Raw genomic sequence first — 27,793 nt, 5'->3', positions numbered from 1 at the left:
GAAATCTAAGAATACACAATCAATATAAGGTCCTAAGTCTTGAGCTACTAATAGTTCATTAGTAAATGAAATTAACTGCATGTCACAGGAGAATGTCTTCCTGAAACTATGCTGACGAGATGTGAAAAAAAGAATTATATTGAAGAAAGTTAACTAGGTAAGAATAGAACGACAGAAAGCTGAGCTAGTTGGTAAGGAATTATTATGCAGAAAGGTGAGGCGTGCAGACAGAACACAAGAGAAGTGGACAACACGCGGCATGTCTGGCATGTCATGGCAATTATCTGCTCGAGCGGGAACTAGCGTCCCCTCTTCCCCGACTGCTCAAGCCAACCACGGAGGGGGGGGAGGGGGGTAAGCTCTCGGATCGCAATACAAACGGTGCATACTCAATTTTAATTCTCCTGGTCAGCCTTTTTAGTGGCAGGCCCCGCCTACGGTCCTTGACCCAAGGCGGGCATGCACCTGTTCCTGCTGCTGTTGTTCTGAATGCCATGCAGAGATGTGGCTTACTTCACGTGCATCGTCGTACTGCGCCAGGTCGCTCTCGGAGGCTACATTGAGCTGAAGCAACACTGCCTCAAGAAAACGAGTAACAATGCTGAACGTGACTGAGACAGACGAAGCGCTGTCTGTCTCAGTCACGTCCCGCTGTTCAGTTACTCGTTTTCTTCAGACATGCACCAAGCAGCCCAAGCCAGCACATTATAACATTGCCTTGGTATCACCATCGCTGGGAGCCATCCTTCCGTATGGGGACGTGTTGCAGCATTTTCTTATACTGCTGCATGACCCTTCGATTGCGGGAGCTCTGATTCGTGCACACCACAGGGTGTAACAGTTAGACAATGTCAAGGTGGTCGCCCAATATGCACTTTCCTTGTACTCTGGGCCTTTTTCTCGTGGTGCTGTCTCGCTCCCAGCAGAGACTGAACGAACGTCCGCCTCGGGCACACCCGGCTGAGCTGATCACCCCGCTGAGGGCTGCAATCCTCAGACCAGCATGATGGTTTAGATGACTCCCAGCAGAGCAACAAGTGATGCAGAGCACAACCTTACAATCCTGTACACGTGGGTCACGAATGCACTGCCAATACCATGACAGCATGGTGGTGGTGATGACAAAAACGTGCCTCATGTGCCGTATAATTTCTATCGATAAAAATCCCACCTGTACTCCTCTTGACCTGCAGTGTCGAGGATGTCCAAGAGGCATGTCTCTCCATCAATCACCACCTGCTTCCGGTAGGAGTCCTCTGAAAATTAATAACGACATCACCACTGTTTTCTTCACAGAGGAATATTTTCCCTTAAAGGGACATTAAATAAAGGTGTGCAAATAATCGAAAAATTTGAAAATACATCTGTGCTAATGCATCTAGATCATTAGAATATTGCCATTCTAATCTCCATACCACGACTACTGAAAAATGTAAATTAGCTTACGTAATCTTGCATCATCATCATCAGCCTGCTTTATGTCCACCGAAGGACGAAGGTCTCTCCCTGCGATCTCCAATTACTCCTGTCCTGCGCCCACCGATTCCAAATAGCGCCCGCGAATTTCCTAATTTCATCGCTTCACCTAGTCTTCTGTCCGCCTCGATAGCGTTTCCCTCCTCTTGGTGCCCATTCTATAACCCTACTGGTCCAACGGTTATCTAACCGGCGCATTACATGACCTGCCCAGCTCTTTTTTCTTCTCTTGATGTCAATTAGAATATCGTCTACACCCGTTTGCTCTCCGATCCAAACCGCTCTCTTCTTGTCTTTTAACGTTATGCCTGGCAATCTTTGTTCCTTCACTCTTTGCATGGTCCTTAACTTGTTCTCAAGCTTCTTTGTCAGTCTCCAAGTCTCTGCCCCATATGTCAGCACTGGTAAAACGCACTGATTGTACACCTTCCTCTTCAATTATAATGGTAAGCTTCCAGTCAGGAGCTGACAATGTCTGCTGTATGCGATCCAACCCATTTTTATTTTTCTGTGAATTTTATTCTGATGATCAGGGTTCCCTGCGATTAGTTGACCTAGGTAAACATACTCCTCCACAGACTCTAGAGGCTGACCTGCGATCTTGAAATCTTGTTCCCTTGCTAGGTTACTTATCATTATCTTTGTCTTCTGCATAATAATCTTCAGTCCAACTTTTGCACTTTCCCTGTTAAGGTCCTCAATCATTTGTTGTAACTCGCCTGCATTGTTGCTGAATAGAACAATGTCAACGGCAAACCGAAGGTTGTTGAGGTATTCGCCGTCAATCTTTACTCCTAAGCCTTCCCAGTTTAATAGCTTGAATACTTCTAAGCATGCAGTGAATAGCATTGGAGTGACTGCGTCTCCCTGTCTGACCCTTTTCTTTATGGGTATCTTCCTGCTTTTCTTGTGTAGAATTAAGGTAGCTGTAGAACGTCCGTAGATATTTTCCAAGGTATATACGTAAGCATTCTGCACGCCTTGATTACGTAATGCCGCTATTACTGTTGGTATATCTACTGAATCAAATGAGTTTTTGTAATCTATGAAAGCCATATGGAGAGGCTTATTATACACTGCCAATTTCTCGATAACCTGATTAATGACATGAATGTGATCCATTGTAGAGTATCCCTTCCAGAAGCCAGCCTGTTCCCTTGGTTGACTGAAGTCCAGTGTTGCCCTTATTCCATAGATTATTTTGGTAAACATTTTATATAATACTGGGAGTAAGCTAATGAGCCTATAACTTTTAAATTCCTTAATGTGTCCCTTTTGTGGATTAGTATAATGTTTGCATTCTTCCATTTGTCTGGGACCGTTGCAGTTGATAGACACTTCGTCTAATGAGCCGCCAGTTTTCCAAGCACCATGTCTCCTCCATCTTTGATTAAATCTACTGTTATTCTATCTTCTCCTGCCGCTCTTCCTGGTTTCATGCCTTGCAAGGCCCTTGTGATACCGCTAGCTAAAGGAGGAGTTTCTGTACCCTGTTCATTACTGTTTCTATGGAGGTATCCTGACTCCTCTGGGTACTGTACAGGTCGGTATAGAATTCTTCCGCTGCTTTTATTATACCTTCGAGATTGCTGATGATATTACCCTGCTTATCTTTCAGTGACTACATCTTGGTTTGTCCTATGCCAAGTTTCTTTCTCACTGATTTCAGGCTGCGTACGTTTCTTACGGCTTCTTCAGTTTTTCTCACGTTATAGGTTCGAATATTACTTGTTTTCACCTTGTTGATCAGTTTTGACAGTTCCGCGAATTATATCCTATCTCTCGAGTTGGACACTTCGACTTTTTGTCGTTTCTTCATTAGGTCCTTTGTCAATTGAGAGAGCTTGCCTACTGGTTGCCTTGGTGCCTTGCCTCCCACTTCAGTTGCTGCCTCTGAAGCCAACCTAGTTACGGTTTCATTCATTAGCTCAATGTCATCATCATCTCTCTGTTTTAAGGCTGCATATTTGTTTGCAAGTACCAGCCTGAATTTGTCTGCTTTTACCCTTACTGCCTCTAGGTTGACCTGTTTCTTTTTGACCAATTTTGCTCTTTCTCTTCAAAATGAGGTGAATCCTAGCCCTCACTAACCTATGATCACTCCACTTTACCCTACCTATCACTCCTACACCCTGCACTGTGCTGGGATGAGCAGAAGTATGAAGTCAATTTCATTTCTTGTTGCACCATTAGGGCTTTTGCAGGTCCACTTTCTGTTGCTATGCCTCCTGAAAAAGGTGTTCATTATCCAAACCTTATACGTTTCTGGGAATTCTACCAGCATCTCCCCTCTAGCATTTCTAGAATCGACGCCGTAGTTGGCAATAAGCTTTGTCCAATCTCAAATAGAGTTTGCTTCGTCCATTTGGTCACCCCACCAAAAATACTTTATAATGTTGGAGGCAGTTCAAAGCAGGGCCACACAATTTATTGTTCATACAGCTATAACTCAGACATAACACAAATCAAACAGGACCTATTGCTACAACCATTACGTACGCATCCCAACATCAATGTCTTTACCCTGTTACATAAACACATGCAATATTTATCCCCCTTTGTACGTCAAGAAGGGTATATAACTGTCTCAGATTCACCCGTATCTATGGCGGGATACAACTCCTCAGCTTTTCGACGAGTGGTACAGATGTGGAATGACCTTTCCGACACTACTGTTTCGGTGACTGACCATGATACTTTTCGGTGTCTTCTGGACAAGCATTTTTGCTAATAAGACAATATGACATTGCGTAGTGATGTTGCATAATGATGCCGCAAAACTGTTGTGCAACAGCATGTAATGTTGCTGTTTATCGATTTTTGAAATTTTACATCCAAATTTATTTATCGACACTACTTTCCCAACTTGTATTGATTGTGTAACATGTGACACTAGCTATTCTATTCTATGAACTCTGAAAAGTTCGACTTAATTTTCTCACAAAAGTTACACGCTTATTCACCTGTAACACTACAGTGGTTGTGCTTGTCTGTTAACTGACACTAGCTTACTGCTGATATTTTGATTTTCTTCCTGTCCTTGTCCTTTCTGTAGCTTTTTTATAATTGTTGCATAACTTGTTATAGCATTTGCAAGACCTAATCATTACAATTTCTTTATGAGCCCCTTACACAATGCCCTTCTGGGCTTGTGGAGTATCTTGAAATATATAAAATAAGTTAATGAAGAAAGATTTGATAAAATTGATTTATAGTTTCTTTAGTGTATGACCCACTTTAACATATGGATGATAAATGAATGCAGGCAGAGCAGACAGTGAACAACATGCTAATAGTGCAACTAAGAGACAAATGGTGCAAGCAGGAAATGAGGACCCTGTTAGGACATTATGTCAAGTTGGAAGCATGAGTAACAATTCATTCATGCCTGCCTTGAGGTCCATCATGGAGTTGAGGCATGCAATATTTTCACACATCCTAACAGAATTGTCAAATTAAAGGGCCATGCCGAACTTGAGTTCTTTTTTTCCAGAAACCAAAGGAAGTCGATGCCAGATGCCTTGTTACACAGGCACACTTTCCCTATACTACAGTCAAATGTTTTGTAATGAAGCTCTTGGAACCTCCAAAATCCTTCATTACGCAGGTCACTTTGTTATAATGGTCGCATGCCCTATCACTCACAAGACACGCGGCTACGCACACTACTAAGCAAAAGAGAACAGTTATCACACTTAGCGAAAGACACCGGCAATTTTCTTCTGCACACTTCAGATCGAATGCACGACTGCAGCTGGCCTTATCTAAGTCCACAGCGTGCTAGTGCCATTTGTTAAAGTGCGGTACTGTTTATAGCTTTTTCTTGCGTCAGGAAGCTGGGATTCCAAACCTTTCAGTGCAGTCTCGTGGTTTCAACCAGCATTCCCCCATAAGCGAAGTATCGTATCTTAGTGGCGCCTGTGAAGGGCTGCTGCTTCACCACAACATACATTCATTGTAAAGCAATGAATCAGCTGTTGGGGAAGCAAAAATTCATTTGTTGCACAGGAAAATTTGTTATACAGTAGTCTGCACTGCAGATGTGTTCACAATACATACAGAAGATAGGAATTTGGCCAAGGCATGCAGGATCCTTCATTATACAGGTCATTTTGTTGTAGAGACATTTGTTGCAAGACATCTGACTGTACATTACGGAACAGTTTTGCTTAACACTTGGACTACTAAACAAGACACAGCTGTAAAACAGGTATGGGGGGCATGTGCCTACTTTTCCAGTGCTTTTCCTGCAGAATGGGCAATAACTTGTTTTCAATGCACCTTTGCTGACAGATGTCAAGCCATCAGTCTTGCAGCTGTAAGAGTGAGCCCAGAGGACACCTCTTTGGGACAATGCAAAAAACTCACAGCTACCTATACTTTTGTTCTTGCACATTTCCTGCTATACCAAGCCTCCTACTGAACGTGGAGAAGTTTTCACAGGATGGAACTGCCTCCATTACCCAAAATTCAAAACAGACAATGCTCAATGCAGCACTACATGAAAGCAGTAGCATTAAAAAGTTATTACACGCACTAAGTGAAAGAAGCATGTGTTGTGAGCAACAGACACATCTCACAAAGCACGAGAGGGCAGTGGCCATCAGATATAGCCCAAACAATGAAAACATCAACATAGTGCCTTCACACATGGGCTGTTAGAAGCAAGCATCCAATGATTTGTAAGGAACACTATAGCATGTTCAAGGGACCCCTAACCAGATCTCTAGCACTCTCCGCATTGAAAGCAAAATGGCACTGATATGGCATGTTCCTGTTAAGTACAACTGTGATTGTATGCATCGTGCAGTCAGTCCGGAGTTGGGCACAGTAGCAATCAGAATGCACGTCTGCTCACCTATTGTCGGGTCGTATTCGTCCACAAAGCTGAAAATAAAAAAAAAATGCCATCTTAGGTCTACCATCAGTATAAAGAAAGAGCCCCAACGAGGTGCTCTCCTGCATGCTCGTAACATGGTACTATGCCAGCGAGACAGCAAGTGGTATTGAATTTCTACCCACTGCACCCCAGTCGATGTCAAATTGTCATGGATACTCAGACAAGTTTGCATGTTAAAGTGACACCAATAAGACCATTAGTTTAGACTGACAAAGTAGTCTGAAAACTATTTGCACTAATTTTACGGTAAGAAGTTATATATGAGGAGATAAATATTTCACCTCAAAACCAGAGTGCCGATCATAAGTCTGAGGTCGTGGCTTTCAAAAGTATTGCATTTGGGCCAGCGCCACACACCAAAATGTGCAAAGTTCAGTATTTAGCTCTTTTAGAGTGCAACACAGTACATCTTTATCAATAAGGAAACTGACTAGGCCTGTGCAGATGCTGTCAAAAACTGTCGGCTGGCTGGTGCAAGAAGGCAGTGTTGCCACCCATCATTAATTTCCGCATCTCATCTATCTCTTGCAGTAAGAGGCTCTTGCTATTCTTGAAAGGCTTTTTACTCATACAGCTGTCTACCTTTAACAATTTCCCCACGCAGCAGTGCTTTCTGCAACAGAAAAACTGGAGACATGCACAGCCCCTTTCTGCAACCACTGCTGAGCTGCGCCACAGTGTAGCTCTTTGCAATGCATGCAAGCCAGACAACTGCTACTCCCCGGTTTTCCTTCGTTATATCGATTAAAAATCCTGCAGACAAACAGATCGTGTGGTGCCTTGGCTCAGTGCCAAGCTTTACAGCTTAATTACCACAGCCAAGCCAAATCTGAAGCACCTTCAAATATTTTTTTTCCTAATGCGTTAGCATAAGAAGTGTCAAAAAGTAAAAACAAGGGTATGTGTGTGAAGTGCGCAACGCCGGTCACGTGGTAGATGTGTGTGTATGCAAATGTGTGTGTACATGTGTGTATAATATATATATATATATATATATATATATATATATATATATATATATATATATATATATATATATATATATATATATATATATACATACATATATATATATATGCGCACACATACAGTGCAACTGACTGTGGTGTACTCCGTCTACACTGGACCACTGTCAGTTGCACTTCGCCCCTCGAAGAGGCAGGATGTGTGTTGAATGAGCTCCTGAACAACAGTTTGCAATGTGGTGAACGTGGTTAAAAACATGGATCCGGAACCTCAAAGAGGTGTGGCGTAATGTCACATTTCCCACAGTGGGAATGGCCAAAAGCGTTTTGGTTTTGTCGCAGATTCTGCAGCAGTCAACAATGATTATTCTGCATGGTTATCCACCTGACACTACTCCTGAGTGTCAAAAATGGTTCTGCAGTGCTGGTGCACATCATTGGGAATATCCTCGAGGAAGATAATGTGCATATGCAACCACTCGCGAACAAGTTTCAACCGTCATATGGCTGCACTGAGTCAACGAGCATGCTCAAAAAAGAAAATACCGCACGTCCACAGAGGTAAAGCAAGCCATCACTCAAGCACCTACTATCTGTCATCTCGAGTTGATCACCGTCATGTCACGCAAACAGGTTTTTATATTCATTTATTTTACATACAACAAACATACAAGGGGTTCCAGCAAGTAAAGATGCGAGCACAAGTAAAAGGAACGGACAAGACAATGCTGAACTTGCAACTCGCTGGACTTACAGTTGCAAGTCCAGCGTTGTCCTGTCCGTTCCTTTTACTTGTGCTCACATCTGTACCTGCCAGAACACCCTATACGTTGACCATGCACCAACTCGCCCAGCAAACCACACTATTGTACAACTGGAACCACCTTCCTGATGATACCGTGTCAATCGAAGACAGCACACTTTTCCGCAGAACCTTGTTTGCTTTTTTTTCAACTGTGACCACGTGACCACTTGCACTGTATTTGCCCATGCATTGTAGTGCCATACTTTCACATTCTTCTTTTTTCCAGTTCAGATGTCGCTTGGTTTACATGATGCGAATTTCATAATATTCTTGTTATCTAATTTCTTAATGATTATGTCCACTGCACATGTCACTTCCATTACATAAATTTGTTGCAATCGTTATTATTTTACGCATGTACCGCACTCTCCTGTGTAATGCCTTGGTGACTGAGGGTGTGTGAAATAAATAAATAAACAAAAATAAATAAGGTGAAGGTGACCGCCACACCTGACGTTTACTACCACTCCTTTGCTGAAGCCTCCGAGATTGTGTGGCAGGTACTCGAGCAGTTTTGAAGCAGTTTCCTCTCAGTTGCAGCAAGGATGTAGCAGCTTTAACAGAATGTAGTAGATTTGAGCAGCAGCTTTCCTACTAGTGCATTTGACTCGGCATTTACCATTAAATCACGTCCAAATTTTTTTACCAACAAAGTAAAAGATCTGCTAGGAGGGCATCATCCACTCTCATCCTCAATTATTATGCCCCATGACAGGTACTAAATGTCCTGTTAGACAAGTAGGACCCTATCACGTATGAAAAGGCAGACCATTGCTATGTTAACGGCTGTCCACTGTGGCTCCGCCCAGTGGACAGCTTTTACTGCGTGTGCCCAGTACCACCTATAGGCTGAGAAAGAGAGAATGCTGTAATGGTTCACGCCTGGCGCTTCTCCACTCTGCCATGAGCATTAAAATGAGACACACCGCTTTGCCACCAATTTAAAACTTTTATATGGTTATGGTGCATTTGGGCAGGACCGGACGAACAAAAGGGAGATGAAGAGCAAGTGGTAGACTGTCTACTGGAGTTTTGATCTTTGTACCAGCCTGCACGTTTACCACTTTTCCTATGTAAATCATTATACATACATTTGTGCATTGAACTTCCTCTTCATAACAATATTGTCACCAACAATCTTACCACGCAGCTGCAGGCACTAAACACTCTAGAGCCAGAAAAGTAGACACAGCCTTAGATTTATGGCAGATGGGAATTGTTTTGACAAACTGCTTCCTTTCTTATTTTGCACTCAGGCATGATATTAAGGGTGCAGCGGTGGCGTAGAGGTAGAGCATCCGCGTCGCGTGCGAGGTGATCGTGGTTCGAATCTCGGTGCCACACAATTTTCCACCCGATTAAAAAAAAAAAAAGAAAATCCGTGTGTTGATAAAAGTGCATAAACAAGGTCTGGAGTGCGGCCTGATCCCGGTGACCAGAACCGGTAACACACTCCCTCACCAGAGCAGGATTGGCCACCCTGGTGCAATACTTGGCCACAACCTCCTATATGAATACAACAATCAAACCCCGGCCCTCAGTCCTCGGCAGCTGCGAAGCAACTGACCCCGGCGGCGGTCAGACCAGCGACGCAGCAGAGGGTGCTAAGAATCCCTGGCTCCGGACAGGCCGCCATTGTAATCTGAAACTGGCAACGTTTAACGCTAGAACGTTATCTAGGGAGGCGAGTCTAGCAGTGCTATTGGAGGAATTAGAGGGCAGTAACTGGGATATAATAGGGCTCAGTGAATTTAGGAGGACAAAATAAGCATATACAGTGCTAAAGAGCGGGCACGTCCTGTGCTACCGGGTCTTAGCGGAGAGACGAGAACTAGGAGTTGGATTCCTGATTAATAAGAATATAGCTGGTAACATACAGGAATTCTATAGCATTAACGAGAGGGTGGCAGGTCTTGTTGTGAAACTTAACAAGAGGTACAAAATGAAGGTCGTACAGGATCATCACTGGATGCCCCCTACATCCAGTCATGATGACCAGGAAGTCGAGAGCTTCTATGCTATGAAGACGTGGAATCGGTGATGGGTGAAGTCAAAACAAAATACACTATACTGATGGGCGACTTCAATGCCAAGGCAGGCAAGAAGCAGGCTGGAGAAAAGTCAGTGGGGGGATATGGCATAGGCACTAGGAATAGCAGGGGAGAGCTATTAGTAGACTTTGCGAAACAGAATAATATGGGATAATGAATACCTTCTTCCGCAAGCGAGATAGCCGAAAGTGGATGTGAAGGAGCCCGAATGACCAGACTAGAAATGAAATAGACTTTATACTCTGCGCTAACCCTGGCATCATACAAGATGTGGACTCTGCAAGGTGCGCTGCAGTGACCATAGGATGGTAAGAACTTGAATTAGCCTAGACCTGAGGAGGGAACGGAAGAAACTGGTACATAAGAAGCCGATGAATGAGTTAGCAGTAAGAGGGAAAATAGAGGAATTCCAGATCAAGCTACAGAACAGGTATTCAGCTTTAACTCAGGAAGAGGACCTTAGTGTTGAAGCAATGAACGACAATCTTGTGGGTATCATTAAGGAGTGTGCAATAGAAGTCTGTGGTAACTTCATTAGACAGGATGCCAGTAAGCTATCGCAGGAGACGAAAGATCTGATCAAGAAACCCCAATGTATGAAAGACTCTAACCCTACAGCTAGAATAGAACTGGCAGAACTTTCGAAGTTAATCAAAAGCGTAAGACAGCTGAAGTAAGGAAGTAAAATATGGATAGAATTGAACGTGCTTTCAGGAACGGAGGAAGCTAAAAGCAGTGAAGAAGAAACTAAGAATTGGCAAGAATCAAATGTATGCGTTAAGAGACAAAGCCGGCAATATCATTACTAATATGGATGAGATAGTTCAAGTGGCTGAGGAGTTCTATAGAGATTTATACAGTACCAGTGGCACCCACAACGATAATGGAAGAGAGAATAGCCTAGAGGAAATCGAAATCCCACAAGTAACGCCGGAAGAAGTAAAGAAAGCCTTGGGAGCTATGCAAAGGGGCAGCTGGGGAGGATCAGCAGATTTGTTGAAGGATGGTGGGCAGATTGTTCTAGAGAAACTGGCCACCCTGTATACGCAATGCCTCATGACCTCGAGCGTACCGGAATCTTCGAAGAACGCCAACATAATCCTAATCCATAAGAAAGGGGCCGCCAAAGACTTGAACAATTATAGACTGATCAGCTTACTGTCCGCTGCCTACAAAGTATTTACTAAGGTAATCGCAAATAGAATCAGGAACACCTTAGACTTCTGTCAAGCATAGGATCAGGCAGGATTCCGTAAAGGCTACTCAACAATAGATCATATTCACACTATCAATCAGGTGATAAGAGAAATGTGCAGAATATAACCAACCCTTATATATAGCTTTCATTGATTACGAGAAAGCGTTTCATTCAGTCGAAACCTCAGCAGCCATGGAGGCATTACGGAATCCGGGTGTAGACGAGCCGTATGTAAAAATACTGAAAGACATCTATAGTGGCTCCTCAGCCACCGTAGTCCTCCATAAAGAAACCAACAAAATCTCAATAAAGAAAGGTGTCAGGCAGGGAGATACAATCTCTCCAATGCTATCCATAGCGTGTTTACAGGAGGTATTCAGAGACTTGGTTTGTGAAGAATTGGGGATAAAAGTTAATGGAGAATACCTTAGTAACTTGCGATTCGCTGATGATATTGCCTTGCTTAGTAACTCAGTGGACCGATTGCAATGCATGCTCACTGACCTGGAGAGGCAAAGCAGAAGAGTGGGTCTAAAAATTAATCTGCAGAAAACTAAAGTAATGTTTAACAGTCTCGGAAGAGAACAGCAATTTACGATAGGTAGCAAGGCACTGGAAGTGGTAAGGGAATACACCTACTTAGGGCAGGTAGTGACCGTGGATCCGGATCATGAGACGGAAATAATCAGAATAAGAATGGGCTGGGGAGCGTTTGGCAGACATTTTCAGATCATGAACAGCAGGTTGCCATTATCCCTCAAGAGAAAAGAGTGTAATAGCTGTGTGCTACCAGTACTCACCTACGGGGCAGAAACCTGGAGGCTTACGTAAAGGGTTCTACTTATATTGAGGACGACGCAACGAGCTATGGAAAGAAGAATGATGGGCGTAACGTTAAGGGATAAGAAAAGAGCAGATTGGGTGAGAGAACAAACGCGTGTTAATGACATCTTAGTTGAAATCAAGAAAAAGAAATGGGCATGGGCAGGACATGTAATGAGGAGGGAAGATAACCAATGGTCATTAAGGGTTACGGACTGGATTCCAAGGGAAGGGAAGCGTAGCAGGGGGCGGCAGAAAGTTAGGTGGGCGGACGAAATTAAGAAGTTTGCAGGGACGACATGGCCACAATTCGTACATGACTGGGGTAGTTGGAGAAGTATAGGAGAGGCCTTTGCCCTGCAGTGGGCGTAACCAGGTTGATGATGATGATGATTATATTATCTTGGACATTTGGGACCTGTATTAGAGTTACCAAAGAACTAGCCTTCATGCTTTACTTAAAAGCTGAAAAACTCAAGATTGGAACTTGAGAAAAGTGTGTCACAAGGTTTTTATGTGACGATATTGTCACGAGAGGAAACGCCAGGTTTCACTGGCAGCAGACAGCATCTTTACTGCAGCAGTGAGGAACCAACATCATCACGTCATTTTCAATACGCAACTATTTTCAAAATAAATGCCTGCTATTATTTATCAGTGGTGTTGGAAGGAGTAGGATACAAAAACCACAAAAGATACTGAACAGAAGACGAAATACAGATAATGCAAATTAGAAAAAAAATGTGCTCCTAAGAAGTAGGTTGGCAACAGTCAATTGCAGCAACAAACTCGTTAAATGGGAAGCCATGAATGTGAGGGGGCAATTGGTTCGAGAAATTTAAATAGTTAGCAGCGCAACCAACATACTTAGCAGCAGCAACGCCAAAATCACTAAGCAACCATGGCAGGTTAAGCAATGGCTCACACCCTATAAGGCTCACACCCATATAAGTGATCAGAAAAGTGAAGCGAACAGTGCATACATTCACTGAAATCACTCGTACAACACACAGAACAGCACGTTTCGATAAGGAACAAGCTCACGACAAGCATACCAATCATCAACAAAGCATTCCATACCCCTCAGCAATTGTAGTGGTGGTTTTGCAACAGCTTCGCTGCACATCCAGGCTGATAAGGACCGATAAGAGTTGACAAGGGTCGGAGGATCATGTTCGACAAAGTTCATAACGACCGCTGAGAGTTGGTAAGGGCTTATGCTGGTCGAATCAAGTTTGACAACATTGATAATGACACTGAAGTGATAGAAGATGAGCAAGTGGCACAATACTTACGCATACTTAGACAACTCCCAGAGGAGTTTCTGCGTGAATTTTAGATGTCAGATTTCAAATATGGGCTCTGAACTGCACAGCCATATTCTAAGATGGGCCGCACTAGGTTTTTATGATTGAGTGATCCTTAGGGGATGAGCGCAGTGAACGCTTTAGGCTCGCTAGAGCTTTAGTACGCATTGCATCAATTTGTTTGGACTACGATTAATTGCGTGTGAGGAGAATTCCAACATATTTTTCCAAAGAAGACCACTGAAACAATAAGCGAAGCATAATTATGTGGTATGTGTCAAGAAGGACATAAAGACAGTTTTATGGAAGTTAACATTTATCTGCCAATTATTACACCAAGTACAAAAGTTGGCAAGTGCTCTGCTTAAAAAATCACAATCTTCATGACTGCTGATGGTGTGATACATAACACAGTCATCAACGTAAAGACGGTTTTTAGCTGATGCGTTGACAGGCAGGTCATTGTTATACGCAAGAAGAATGAATGGGCATAATACTTAAAACTCTGTGGGACTCCTAGCGAAGAGGAATTGAAGCACATGTATTGCGACCTATCTAAGAGAAAGCTAGAAATCCAGGTCACTAAGCTAAAGTTCCTTAAAATACTGTTTAGCTTATGCAAAAGCTTGGAATGTACAACTGTATTGAAGGCCTTAGAAAAATCTACAAGCATGGCGTCAAACTGAAGACATCTGTCTAGAGAACAGCAGATGTGAGCGAATTCAAATAATTGCGTAATGGTGTTGAGGCCACTGTGAAATCCATGCTGATAAGTAGATAAAATATTGTTAGCTTCAAGAAACTCAATAATATGTTTTTAGATTACACGCTCTAAAAATATGCTGCAAATAGAAGCTAAAGAAATTGGTCTGTAGTTGGATAGGTGATGTTTGGTCCCAGACTTGTGCAACAGAATTACTTTCACTACTTTGTATGCTAAAAGAACAGAACTCATTTGCAAGGATTTATGAAACATCACTGCAAGGAACCTGCTGGGCCAGAGCCCACACCGCATGAGAAAAGAATTATGAATGTTAACTGAACCACAACCCTTTTGACTCGAAGTTTAAAATCATGTTTACGACACCCGGCAAATTTTTATTTATTACAAACCATGAGTGAACTGAAAGGTGGAAGCTTGTAGTTGTCCACAATAAGACTGACTGAAAATACATGTTGAAAGCAGCTGCAATGACATAAGGATCATTAGTGCATACATCGCTCATTGTGAAGGACTTGGATCATCTTCCAGCCGAAATTCGATCCCAACATTTTTTTAAGGTTCGATTTTGCTGTAAAGTGATGGCTGTGGAGTTCCTCCTTAACAGTCTAGAACAGGGTGATAGCACGAGAGTCGCTAGTGCATCTTTGTCGCCTTGTCTAGCAAGGAGGTGAGAAAGATGATGAATATGTGTAGTCATCTATAGCACATCAACATTTATTTTCTTCATTTTAAGTGGAACAAAATGGCTAGGGCATGCCTGTACAGTCGCATTAAAAAACTCTACCAGACTATTCCCATTGTCAGAAGTAGCAATTATGGGTTAAACTTATACAAAGAACTTGCGACAATAAGATGGTGCAATTGGTGGTGGGCCATCTTAATTTCTGTTTACTGCTTTTACTTTTCAATGACGAGCTTGCGATATCTTATCAAGGAGAAACATTTCCCAGAAGCATGAAAATTAGAATTAACCGGTGCAGACATTTGAGTAAATTGTCTATGTGATTCAACACCTGCGAATCGCAAAATAAACTATTGGTAGCATATGACTGATACCATGTTCATGAATGATGTAAAACTAATGACATAAAAAAAAATATCACTTTTTTTCATATATATATGTTCTTCCAGGAAAAGAAAGAAAAAAATTATGCTTTAAATTCAACGAAAACAGTTTTACCAGAGTGAATGCTGATGTCACTCATATCAGAACAATGGTAGGTACCTACAAATTTTGTTTAAGAAAGTCATTTTTCTCTACGATAATTTCAGATTCATGCTGCCACAGTGAAAAAAATTACTGTAATCTCGAAGTCGATACTTCTTTTTGGGCGAGTTGGTTCATCTTGAAACACATGGCTAACAGTGCAAGCACCAGCGCTTGTGTCTCCCTTCTTGGGGTCGCCTGTTTGCACTGTTACCCACATGTTTCACTCTCAATGTGTACGTGCCATTAAGATGAGAGCCAGTGCCTGCATTTCTTGCACGCACTTTACACGATATGCAAAGTGCTTTCAACCAACCTTGCAGGAAAGGTTTACACACAAGACAGAGTTGAGCTTTCCCTGTTCTAATGCAGTGAGGACAGAGTTGGTTCTCGCATGCACACTCAATGCCATAGCACATTTAAATGGAAAGAATACGGAAGACTCACTGGTTCTGTATGAGCTGGATTGTCAAGGCACTCTTTCCCACGCCACCCGCTGCAACATAATTGCATGAAAGAATGAGGCACCAGTGCACACAGAAGGCTGAACAGGCAGCCCACAACAAGCATCCTTGTTCTTTTGCTTTGTGCAACCTCACATTAAATATTATGCGAGCTACAAGCATTGGAACTTTCACAATGAGGACCCCAATGTAGATCAATATAGAAAAAACAAGGCAGTGGAAGACTGCAGGCAGACAAAGGAAGCCCCAGTGTAGAGCCATGACAAGTTCTGCATTAGGACAGAGTTGGTTCATGGTGGCAGACGAAGGTCTTCTTCAGTGTGCATCGTCAGTGTTGCTCTGCCGCACCACCATGAAGGTACACCTGTCGAAATGCTCGGCTCCGAGATGAGGCTTCCCTTCTTCAGCCATTGTTGAATGGAACAGCGCCAAGCTTGGACGAGTGGCTAACAGACACACAGAGCACTACTCGCAGTCTTTTGCACTGTTTCATTCTAAGATGTTGCTTTACCTGTACTCTGCTTCAGTAGTTTTGTGCTTGGAAGCTTCCGGCTTCTTGCGAACACATTTTAAAGGTCTGTTTATGTGCCCCATCATCTGCTAGCGGGGAGCACAGGCGGCGGCAGCATGTACGAAGACTGAAACTGCACAACAAGATTAGCTGTCATGATAGCAGCGGTAGAAGATTTTTTCCATATTCACTTCGACACCAAAAGGACTGGCGTTTTCAATATATTCATAGATAGAGCAGAAAGGAGGTTGCAGAGACTGTGGAAGTGGAGGAGTCACAAGCAGGACTCTGCCAGCGCATCGCGCAGTATGTTGGTGCCATCCCTTGGTCCCTCTTGTAACATCTACTTGTACACAGTGTGCTCGCTGACATTCATAAGTGCAGCCGTTTTCTTAATTAGAATTCTTGCACGTTTACTGCACTTCTTCTGCACTGTTCTAAGCATGTTCAACATCAACTTATTCACCTCTTTCACAAAGAAGAGCTGTTTGGAACACAGGCAGGTCTGCAGACCACTTTTCTGTGAAGGACAAAACACTACCCAGGAAGGAGTCCTCCGCAGTGTCAGCACTCTACGGTGTTGTGGCTGTGCCAATTACATGTACGAATTCAGCCACTGTCAAATCAACTAATTGCTATAATTTATTAATGCAAATTAATGTCCGTACAGCAGCATTGCATTAATTTATTTGTTTCTCTGCATGTTGTCAATAAAACAAGTGGACAACTATTTTCAGTATCATAGAGCCTCAACGTATATTTTATTAAAGAACGAAGCGAAATTGCCCAATAAACCGCCTGGTAACCTGCAGAGAAGCTTCCTAGTAAACAGCTGCCGAGAAGACCATTTTGTCTAACGGGTTCCGAACTGTGGCACTGCATCTTGGTGTGCAAAAATCTGCACTCGCGAGTCTAGGCAATGCTGCAGAGAACTCAGAGTATACATGTTTGGATTTAGACCTTAGTACAAGAAAATTTGTCATGCCAAATGGATGAGTGCCACGAAAGCTTTAGGATAATCTAGTCACTCTTGCATTTATGTCGGTTCAAATGGTCCACACTGGACTTTGCTTTGGTATCTGCAGCAACCGTGGAAGTCAACCGTTTGACGAGGTTTGCACCCAACCGAGAGCAGTTTACCGCTACCCAACCGCATGCTCAAGTTATGCAAGACCTGATCTTGAGTTGCTATTTATCCAGACAACTGCACAAGCTTTGAATCGAAACACCAGAAATGTTAACCTGACTTATGCAGCCATCCAATGTCATGTACTCAGACACATATAACCTTGCACCCTCCCTGCTCACCACTTCACTATGAACAGGGGCCAATTCTTCCAGGACAAATTATTTCATCAGACTTCGAGTTTAAGACCATTCACCAGGGTTATATCAGGGTTATATCACCAGGGTTATATCAGGGTGCACAGTGCAGGAAGTTCACACACACCAAGGGTCAAACCAAGTCAAACTTGTAGAGTACTGCACCTTTGGCCAATTACATTTTTCTTTTTTGGTATTTACATCATAACCAACTAGCAGTTTATCAATAGCCAAGATGTGAACATCGAGGCAACACCACACACATGTACTAGGTGCCAGAGTGAGCACCTAGTATATGTGTGCAAATCTCCACGTCCTACAAACGTGGAGATTTCCTGAAGAAATACATGTACTTGCAGAATTTTTGCCTCGCTTTGTTTTATGAGATGGCTCTAGGCTCTCTAAGCACAGTGTCAGGCCTCTAATCCTCAGATGTGCAGCATATTGTTATAATTATACAATCTTTCAATGCAACGAATTAAAAGCACACAAGGTGGGATGCAGCTTCGTGCCGTGTTAAGCAGGACACCTCCATACATCATGAAAATTTGAGGTGGCGGTCACACAATATCGCACACGGGTTGCTCAGCCTGATCTGGGCCACACTGTGATTCCCCCTTCGAAATCTGGACCTAGCTGGGCACTGGGCACTAGCGGGGAACCCACATCAAGATAGGCGACAGCAATGGACCAGGCCGTGTCAAATGCAGAAAGGTGCAGAAAATAATGGCCAATGCGGCAAATGTCCACATTTCAGCAACATAGTATGTTCAAGAGGACCACCTTGCTATAATGGGGTGGTACAACAGAAAGGAAGACGAACACAGGCGCAATGGCTTGCTGGGTGCCATTACTACATCGGACTTGATAAGACGGCAGCATGACACGATGAAATTCAACCTATCATCAACCACTTAGAGGGCCACCCGACAACCATTCCACACCAGCTACGTCGCGTAGTGACGCCCTTCTATGTACGATACAACGTGCTTTACAAGAAAAACGCCCGTTCGAATGACTAAGCCTACCTCCTCGTGGTTCCAAAAGATTTGCGGGACAACGTTCTTTTTCGCTTGCCATGACGAGCCCACATCAGGCCACTTAGGCTCCTCACGAACGATTGCTAGAGTAGTGAGATTATTACTTTCCCGGGCTTTCAGCAAGTGCCAAACACTACATTAAAGGTTGCCGTGAATCTCAGTGGTGAAAGCCGCCGCCCACAAAGCCTGAAGCAACCCATCGAAGCACCTCATAAGCCATTCAACCAAGTCGGCTTGGACATTCTTGGTCCTTTTCCTCTGTCAACTGATGGCAACAAGTAGGTGATTGTCATGACTGACTATTTAACCCGCGATGCCGAGACAGAGACGCTCCCGTGAGCCACGGCTTCCGAGTAGCGCAGGTGCCGCAATGTGTGCCACATTGTATTGCCTGCCCATCATGGTGCCCCATTCACTCTAATCACAGACAGAGGGATGGCGTTCACAGCACTGCTCTGAACGCCGTCGAAAAATGACTGCTCAAAGGCATCGAAAAACGACTGCTTACCGCCCGCAGTCCAGCGGACTTACGGAACGCTTAAACGAGACCATCACTGACATGATCTCTATGTACAATGACGTCCAGAACAACACATGGGATCATAACTGCAAGTCGGCCTAGTTGGAACAGATTCACTATTTAAAAACTTTTTGTGTGCAAACAAACAGGGACAAAGAAGAGGAGCAACACAAGGACGAGCGCTTTATAACAACTGCTTTTATTTTCGAAGAACTTCCTGCTTAAATACCCACATATCTATGCGATCTAGTCAAACAGAGCACGCCTATAGCGCATATAACACTATATATTGGTCCACAGATAAAATGCCGTGGGCCAAAGCCACCCGGTCAGGAAGCAGGAAGTTCTTCAAAAATAAAACCAGTGTTATAAAGCGCTCGTCCTTGTGTTGCTCCTCTTCTTTGTCCCTGTTCGTTTGCGCACAAAACGTTTTTACATGGGATCATATTAAAAACCGGTCAGATACATGAAAACATGAAAGTTAGTATTGTGAGACGTCTTTATAAGAAAGGATCTCGAAAACTTTACGAGAATTACCGACCAATTTCAATTTGTTTGTCTTTGGCAAGCATATTGGAAAAAAAAAACGGCCGTGGCTTAGCTTGGTTAAGCCTGGTGATTGCGAAGCAATAGTGTGTTATTCTTGGATCAGCTGGTAGTATGGCTGGTGGTAGTCTTGGGTTATGCTAGTGTTACGGCTTACAGTGAATCATCTAAGCACCAGCACGTCCAGGTGCATCTCGGACTTGAGCACGCCGTTGGCGAACGCCCGTATCGAGCTAAAGGACGAGAGGTCCAAGTAGCGCATGACGACGTTCTCGATGCTCGACACCCGCCGAACGTCGGCGGCTGCGAGGAGGCCGCTGCTGATGTTGCGACATGCGAGGATGACTCGGGCGCCGCGCCGCGCCCCTGGTGAGAGGAGCGGGAGTTAGGCCGCCGTTGGTGGCTACCGCCTCGCCTCGCGACGGCGTGAGATGGGGCCCCGTTTTTACACAGCTGGTGTGACGTCACGCAGCGAGGTCATGCTAAAGGTCAATGGTGCCTACCACCGCCTCGCCACGAAACGGGCTGAAGTGCGACCTAAAGTAGTATTGCTTCGCAATAATAGTCTATGTTAATATGGCCTCATTCTGTGAAACGTTTAGCCTTATTAGCCCAGTGCAGTTTGGTTTTTGCTCAGGACAGAGTACTGCGGGCCTGTTGGAAGATTTTAATGACTATATCTGTAACAAAATCGATAAAAACAATGTTGTTTCGACTCTTTTCGTTGACTTACAATGAGCATTTGACACATTAGATCACGAACAGTTACTATCAAAACTAAGCTGATGTGGCTTCAGAGGCCCGTATTGCTCATTTTCTTAAAAATTATTTAACAGGCAGACAGTAGTGTGTCCGTGTGGCGGAGTCCTATAGTTCTTTGTTGTGTGTCAAATCAGGGGTACCACAAGGGTCCGTATTGGGACTGCTTTTGTTTAACATTTACATGAATGATCTTGCTTGCTTACCACTAAAATCAAAAATTTATACGCTGATGACACGGCTTTGGTTACATCAAACAAACTTTCAAACGAAGCCGCTAGAGTATTACAGTATGATGTCTGTAAACTACTTGATTGGATCATTAACAACAAAATGTTTATTAATAAATCGAAGGCTAACATGATACGTTTTCACAGCCCATATCAAGTAGTCACGGATATTTCCCCTGTTTATGTCCACACCAGTGACTGCCTTGCATGCTCATGTCCTCTGGCAACTCTGGCAAATAACGCAAAATACCTGGGGCTACACTTCGACTACACGTTGTAATGGAATGTCCACACTGAAGAGCTCGCGAGGTGCTTACGTGCTGTATGCGCTCATTTGTATGCCCTAAAATCTTTCTGTGATGGCTTACGAAGCACTTGGTGAATCGATCATAAGGTACGGAATAACAATTTATGGCTTTGCTTCTCCTAGTAGACTGAAGATAATTAACCGCATCCTAAAAAAAAATTGCTATAGCCTCTTGTATGGCACACTTGGTCATGGGGAAGATGTCTTGCTGAGCATGTACCAGTCACATGTTTGTAAAGCAACAAGTTTTGTCCGACGCCATGTGTAAGAGTTGTTTTCCTACTAATTTCAAAAACTTGAACACGTGAAATCTCACCGCTTACGTCAAACAGAAAAATATGTGGTACCTCGTGTGTACGCAAACTACAGCAAGAGGACTCGTGCTTTCTAGGTGCCGGCTAATTTCAATAAATTGAATGAGAATGATACCGCAGGAACATTTAAACAAATAAAATCACATTTAAGGTCGTGGGTGATACATAATGCCCATATTTTTTAAAACTTTTTCTTCGGGACTTGAAGCATGCGAACCTGATTGTGAAGTTATCTTTAACGTAAATGTCTTTTCTTCCTGGTGATGCAATATTATCTTTTTCTGCAATATTACTTTTTTTCCTATATTTTTTTATTTATTTATTTGTACACATACCAGTACTACCAGCTGACTGCCCAGCCTCGCACACAAGCAATGTTGCTTATGCGGGCTGGATTTGTAACCATGACACGGCTGGATGTAATAAAGGTTATTATTATTATTATATCTTGCCTAATCTGACCTTCGTGTTTAATACCTCCGTACAAAAAACAACATGCTTCACACCATTTTGCTTTCTTTACGGCCGCAAAGTTCAGATGATGCTGGACGCTACGCTTCCATGCCAAGACACCAAGCACCTAACTATTGACGCAAAAAAACTTGCTCAGCATGCTGAGGAAGCTCGCCAGCTTGTGCGACCACAGATCGGTCAGCAGTGGCACGCAGGCGCACGGCGTTATAACATCCGCCACTGACCAGTGTGCTACAATCCCGGAGACCACATGTGGATGTGGACCCCTGTTCACCTTCATGGCCTTTGCTAAAAGTTGCCGAGCCGGTATTTGGCCTATACAAAGTGCTTTGCCTTCATCAGTGACGTGAACCACGAAGTCGTTCCAGACAGTGCAGCTCAAGCATAGATAATAACCTAGCCCTGACAGCGTTCACACTGTACGCAGGAAGCCTTATGTTGGGCGCATGTATGGTTTTTTTTCATTTACTGATTTTTGTATTTGCACTCATATCTGCAGCTAATGCAGATACCTATCTGTTTCTTTATACTCTGCACAACATGCTCCCCCTCTGATGTACTAGTGTCCTTCCTGTAGCTGTCACTGTGTTCTCCGCGCGATAATCTGCCTTGACCATGTTTTATTTTCGCCCTTTTTTCTTGCACCGCTTTTTAACCATCGAGCCAATTCCCTTCTCGAGGAAGGGCTGAAATGCCACCTGCAGTAGTGGGCACAGTGCAAGAAGCAGGAAGAATGAAGTAGTGCGCATGCTACCCCGACCCAGTCGATAGCCCGGTTTTCAGAAGCCCAGCTGTCCCCATGAAATGTCACCAGTCCTCTCTGGAGACATCCGACAATATAGAAAGGTTGCGCGAAGACTGTGTGAGCCATCTGTCGTTCTGTTAGATTGTGAAATGCACTTGCTCAGCAACTATTTCCAGGTGACTTAAAATTTCCTGTGCACGCAAGCAGCTGGTTTATTCGTGTTTTCTTTTTCGAACATCTTGTTCAATAAATTTCAGTTGTCAGACAGTGCTCGCCCATTTTTCTAACTTATTGCTCAAAGTAAGTTTCCATGGTCTACAATGCATGGTGTACATGCATTGCACATCACTGCGGCACCAGTAAGCCTCCACTTGAAACAACTGGGCCATTAAGAGAGGTGCTCACAATAATGGTTTGAGCCTCTATGCTACAGAACAGTTCATGTTGGGGTAAGCCTGCATAACTTCCTCACTACCAATGTCTGCAGAAGACTGTTGCAAAGTAATTGAGAAAAGAACAGTTTACGGAAGCAGAGAGACCCATGAGACTATAGACAGCTCCAAAGTCTAAGCAATGAGCCTTAAGTTCTAATCAAAGCTTTGGATATTGGATTAGGCTGCAGTGAGCATCCTCCAGACAAGGCAATCATTAATGTGGTAAGTGAGTTCTCTCAATGTCAACTCGATATTGTGCGGCTCCCTGAGAAGTAGCTGCATCACCAGTTTGAAAGGAGACTCCAGTACGAGAGCTAGCGCCATTTTATATATCTCAAGCTGCATAATGACCACTCACTCTAACTCTCTTCAAACCTGCAACATTTATGTCCTTTCAATTCTAAGTAATGGTGTGAAAAAGTATGGCAGCTGTTGAGCACTTAGCAAAGATGAGGACAAAAAAAAAAAAGAAATAAAGGAGACGCATGGACACATTCTTTTTTTTTCTCCTCATCTTTATCAAGCGCTCAACTACTGCCATTGAAGATGTACCAACAAGCCCATTTTGCCACACTTGTGAAAAAGAAGCCATTATCAATGTAAGGTGGAGAAAATGAGTCCAGTTTAGGAAAGAAGGTAATTTTATAATTTGCCACCCCAACATTGTGACCACTGTAGATGTCCGAGCCATAAACAGCATTTGTCGTTTATATCAGCCATGCTATTTAAAGAATTTTACGACCTGATGCAATAGCTTAAAAAAATTATGGGGTTTTACGTGCGAAAACCACTTTCTGATTATGAGGCATGCCGTAGTGGAGGACTCTCGAAACTTCAACCACCTGGAGTTCTTTAACGTGCACTTAAATCAAGTACATGGGTGTTCTTGCATTTCGCCCCCATTGGGATGTGGCCACCATGGCTGGCATTTGATCCTGCAACCTCATGCGGCGCGGGAAACGACATCTGGGTCGTACCAGCTTGAGTCGTATTGAGCCCTGGCTGTGGCGAAGCACGTTTCTAGGCCGAGTTTTGCGTCGATTCGCACTTTATTCTGCCCTGTTGCGATTGCAAAAAGGCTCATCACTTCTCACAGACCATGCTGCAAGCTCGTCGCAGCCTATAGTTTAACGAAAATGGACTCTCCGTGAGACGTAATGCTGGAAGCAGAAGGAATCGGCGACGCCGATCCGGAGAGACCTAGCTCAGCCTCGAAAAAGTGTCACCGTTGTTACTTCTGCGTCGTAGGCTGCCATGAACAAGAAGGCCTGAATCCCAACATCAGATTCTACCGTTTTCCTTCAAGGCCTGACGAAGCAAAGCGTCGGGCGCACTGGGCAAGCGAAACTTCGCGCCATGCTGACTGCTTCGCCTGTCTTGAACCTTGCTTATCTGCATTTTAAAATTCGGTCTTTTGCACCTACAGTCCCGACGGCAGACCGACATAGCAGCAGGCATGGCTGGTGATTTCCGATTCGAGACCCGGCCACAGCGACAATTAACAATTCGACCCGTGCGAAGTGGCGCGTGCAAATGAGCACAAATGGTCGGGCTGATTCAGTGACAATTCCCTACCCCACTACGAGCAGCACAGGTTAGAGAGTTAAATGTGCTTATCCTTGACCTCAAGCCAGCACGTTGAGGCAGCGCAGCAAGGTAGTATGGATTGCAGCACATCGATGTTCGAGCACTGTCATTAAAAGCTACATCAAGCGAGCAGCGCACGAGCTCGCGCGATTCGCACCTACATTACTGCGAGCTCATATGCATTGCATCGGTTATTTATCAGTTGCTAAAGGGACAGATGGCCGCTGCTACAGTGCAGGCATAACTACTTGTCGAGCGGCATGCAGTCAACAAAGATTGCAGGAGGCCCGCCGTTTCGTGGCATGCTGAAAGACCGCTGCTGTCGTGGCGCGTACCGTCGTGCGCTCGAGCAGTTCCATACACATGATGCCGGCTTATCACTGCTGTGAATTCATTTATAGCAAGCACTTCCTCGCGTTTGCGCCTGAATCTAGCAGCATGCAAACCTTACCTGAAGTTCCAACTTCGTACGCGACTCACTTCACTTGCGATTAACACCGTGCTAAAACTTCGCCGCTTATTTCTTGAATGGCGTACACGTATTCGGCGTTGCATAAGTTATTGTCTTTACGAAGCGTGCCACCCCTGAAAAAAATCTTCGGTGCCCGATATTCACTGCAACCCGCGGTACAACAAAACCGGAAGTGGCGGGTCCATATTGTAAACATGCTTTCCAAAGCAGACAACAGAGCTTGGTACTACCCAGTTGAGGACAGAGGGCGCTTTTTAGCACCATTTTCGCAGCGCCCCCTGGGCAATGCAAGAGCCCCATAATAGAGACAGCTTCTCACCCCACAACAAATTCGAGCAGATTCTGCACTAGCAATTTCTGAACAAATTAAGTGCACAATTAAGCCACCTCTCTTGGCTTGCACTGTGTTCTATAGATGGTTGCAGGTGTTAAAAGCACATTCTTACGAAAGATTAAAGTCAGTGCATGTTCCTTGTGTCTGCAGTTCTAATGTGCTGGGAGAATGTTTTGCTAGCTGCCCAGCAACTGTGCCATAAAGTTTACAATGTCAGATTTCATGCTACACAAAATATCGACTGAGGTTACATCCCATCAAGCTGTGCCAACACCTGAACAGAAAATGAATAAACCACACAAAAGCGTAAGGAATGCTTAAAGAGGTACAGTGCGCTGCGTGGATAAACACGCTTTGTCATCACTGGTCTCCGCTAGGTCCGTGAACTCTCATGATGCCCACAATGTTACCACAGTGGCGCAGACCCACTGCGCCCTTTTATTTTCACGTTCCATAACCATCGACTGGCACACAAGCATGCAACAGGCTTTGACAATGCATTTCTGCTATTTGACTGCAGTCGCCACGCTCAAATAGCGTTGCGCTCAGAAGCTAGAACAGTACGAACCACCAGAACACACGATGGTTTCCACAGCGTAGTTCTTGCCTACAATACTGCTTTTTCATGTCATCTTTGGATTTCACTCGGCGAGAGATTAAAGAAAAAAAAAAGCGCCCAAGCTGAAACCGACACTGATTGTTCTCGAGCAATCTCGTCGGTGTCCGACAGCGCCAACAAAGGAAAACTGCCAAGAATGTTGAGCAGAGGGGGCGCTTCTTAATGAACTGACATACGCAAGTAGAAGTAGCGCAGCGGAGTTGTGTGTCACGAAGAGGCGTCACAGACGAAAAACTAGTCGCGCAAAATTTCGTTAACAAAAAAGTATGTGAGGACGGCGAATGATGCTTCGTAAAAATATTTATTCCACCTGCTAAAGGCTCAAACACGAAGTGCAGTTCAGAAACGTACACACACACACATATACAAATATATCGCGCGCGAGGAGATGTGGAAACGCCAAGTATCCGAGTCATCACACACTGCGAAAGACAGCATCGAATAGCACCGGCGTTTGCTTCCTCGATTTAGGCCTATTCACTTAAGCCTAAGGCCTCAAGGCAACCGGACAAGAAAAAAAACACGAGGGTGAGAAAGAAAGAAAACCCGGCCCCCCACCCCCAAGCGTCTCTCTCCCGCTTCTTTTTTATGTTTTATTGCGCGAATTTATCTCGGAGGTTCTCACGCGGTCAGACCCGCTCCTCCTCCCCTCCGTTTTTTCTCTACTGTGCGTTTTTATGTGCGGTCATTCTCGCCAAGAGGGGCGCTTTTTCTCACGAGATTCGCGACGGCACAAAGCAACGCCGTAGGAGATCAGACTGCAAGTGCAGAGGTTAATGCTTAGCTCTTTCCACCGACGCGCACAGCGGTTCTACCAACGTACTGCGCCCCCGTGTATTGCCGAGGCCGTACCGTGTTTAGCCGACAGCGGCGTACCACAACAGGATTTGTCGAATGAATGCGGTGTACCGGGATACAACAAGAGCGGTTAAGCGCGAATACATCGCAGTTCTGGAAGAAAAATAAAAGGCGTTCAAACGAAATAACAAGCTCCACGTGAGGCAAACGAGAAATTCCGTGTGCAACGACCAGAAGGGGTGGAGGTATCGCACCAAGGCACGACAGCGTACAATACTTGCGCGACCAGTGGTGGCAACGTAAAAAGGGTACGAGATCACGAAGTGAAAGCCACAGGACTGGGAACACTCACCGCCGACGACAACTAGTTTATATTCCGTCATTGTGGCGGTGCTCTGTAGGCTGCCGGCACTGTCGTTTGCACGATCACCTTTTCGGGCCTACCCGCGGTGTCCCGTGCACAAAATTCCTCGCACGCGCGGAAAACACAGCAATGTCCGCACTCAGAGGCACATGGAAGCGCACTACTCTCACTGCTACGAGCGAAGTCACACTGAGAGGCAACTGCCTACCCACTACCCACACTTGCGCCGACACCCCTGCTGCCCCAGCAGACCACGAAGTGCCTGTGCAGAACCACTACTACTACTATCGCTACCACCACCACCGTGCAAATACTGATGCCGCCTCTTCCATAGAGGCGCTGCATTCGTCAGCGCTCTCCAGGCTCTCAGAACATCGGATAGTCCGCCGTGGATCACCTTTTGAAGACACGGATAACTCGCTGGAAACATACGAAACGGTCGCTGCATTTAACAACTGGAACTCTGACGACAAGCTGTGGCATATGTACTTCGCCTT

At 44.3% G+C, this 27,793-nt stretch overlaps 1 protein-coding gene across 2 annotated transcripts in view; it reads right to left on the bottom strand.

Annotated features, from left to right (window-relative positions):
* The window catches only part of Ras85D (ras-like protein 1), a 109,546-nt gene extending 81,969 nt beyond the window's left edge, over nucleotides 1-27,577 (bottom strand). The window contains exons 1-4 of one of the 2 annotated variants that reach the window (XM_055064348.2): nucleotides 27,285-27,577; nucleotides 15,903-15,951; nucleotides 6,335-6,363; nucleotides 1,172-1,256 (exon numbers count right to left, since the gene is read on the bottom strand). In XM_055064348.2, the coding sequence (XP_054920323.1) occupies nucleotides 1,172-1,256; nucleotides 6,335-6,363; nucleotides 15,903-15,951; nucleotides 27,285-27,315 (194 nt within the window). In that variant the 5' untranslated portion in view covers nucleotides 27,316-27,577. The remainder of the gene's footprint in view (nucleotides 1-1,171; nucleotides 1,257-6,334; nucleotides 6,364-15,902; nucleotides 15,952-27,284) is intronic. The other variant, XM_050167281.3, reaches the window with a different exon arrangement.
* Nucleotides 27,578-27,793: the final 216 nt, after the last annotated feature.

The sequence above is a fragment of the Dermacentor andersoni genome, chromosome 11, assembly GCF_023375885.2.
Source record: "Dermacentor andersoni chromosome 11, qqDerAnde1_hic_scaffold, whole genome shotgun sequence".
NCBI classification, from domain to species: domain Eukaryota; kingdom Metazoa; phylum Arthropoda; class Arachnida; order Ixodida; family Ixodidae; genus Dermacentor; species Dermacentor andersoni.
Note: the sequence above shows the minus strand (reverse complement) of the source record. Positions and strands in the feature narration are given on the sequence as shown.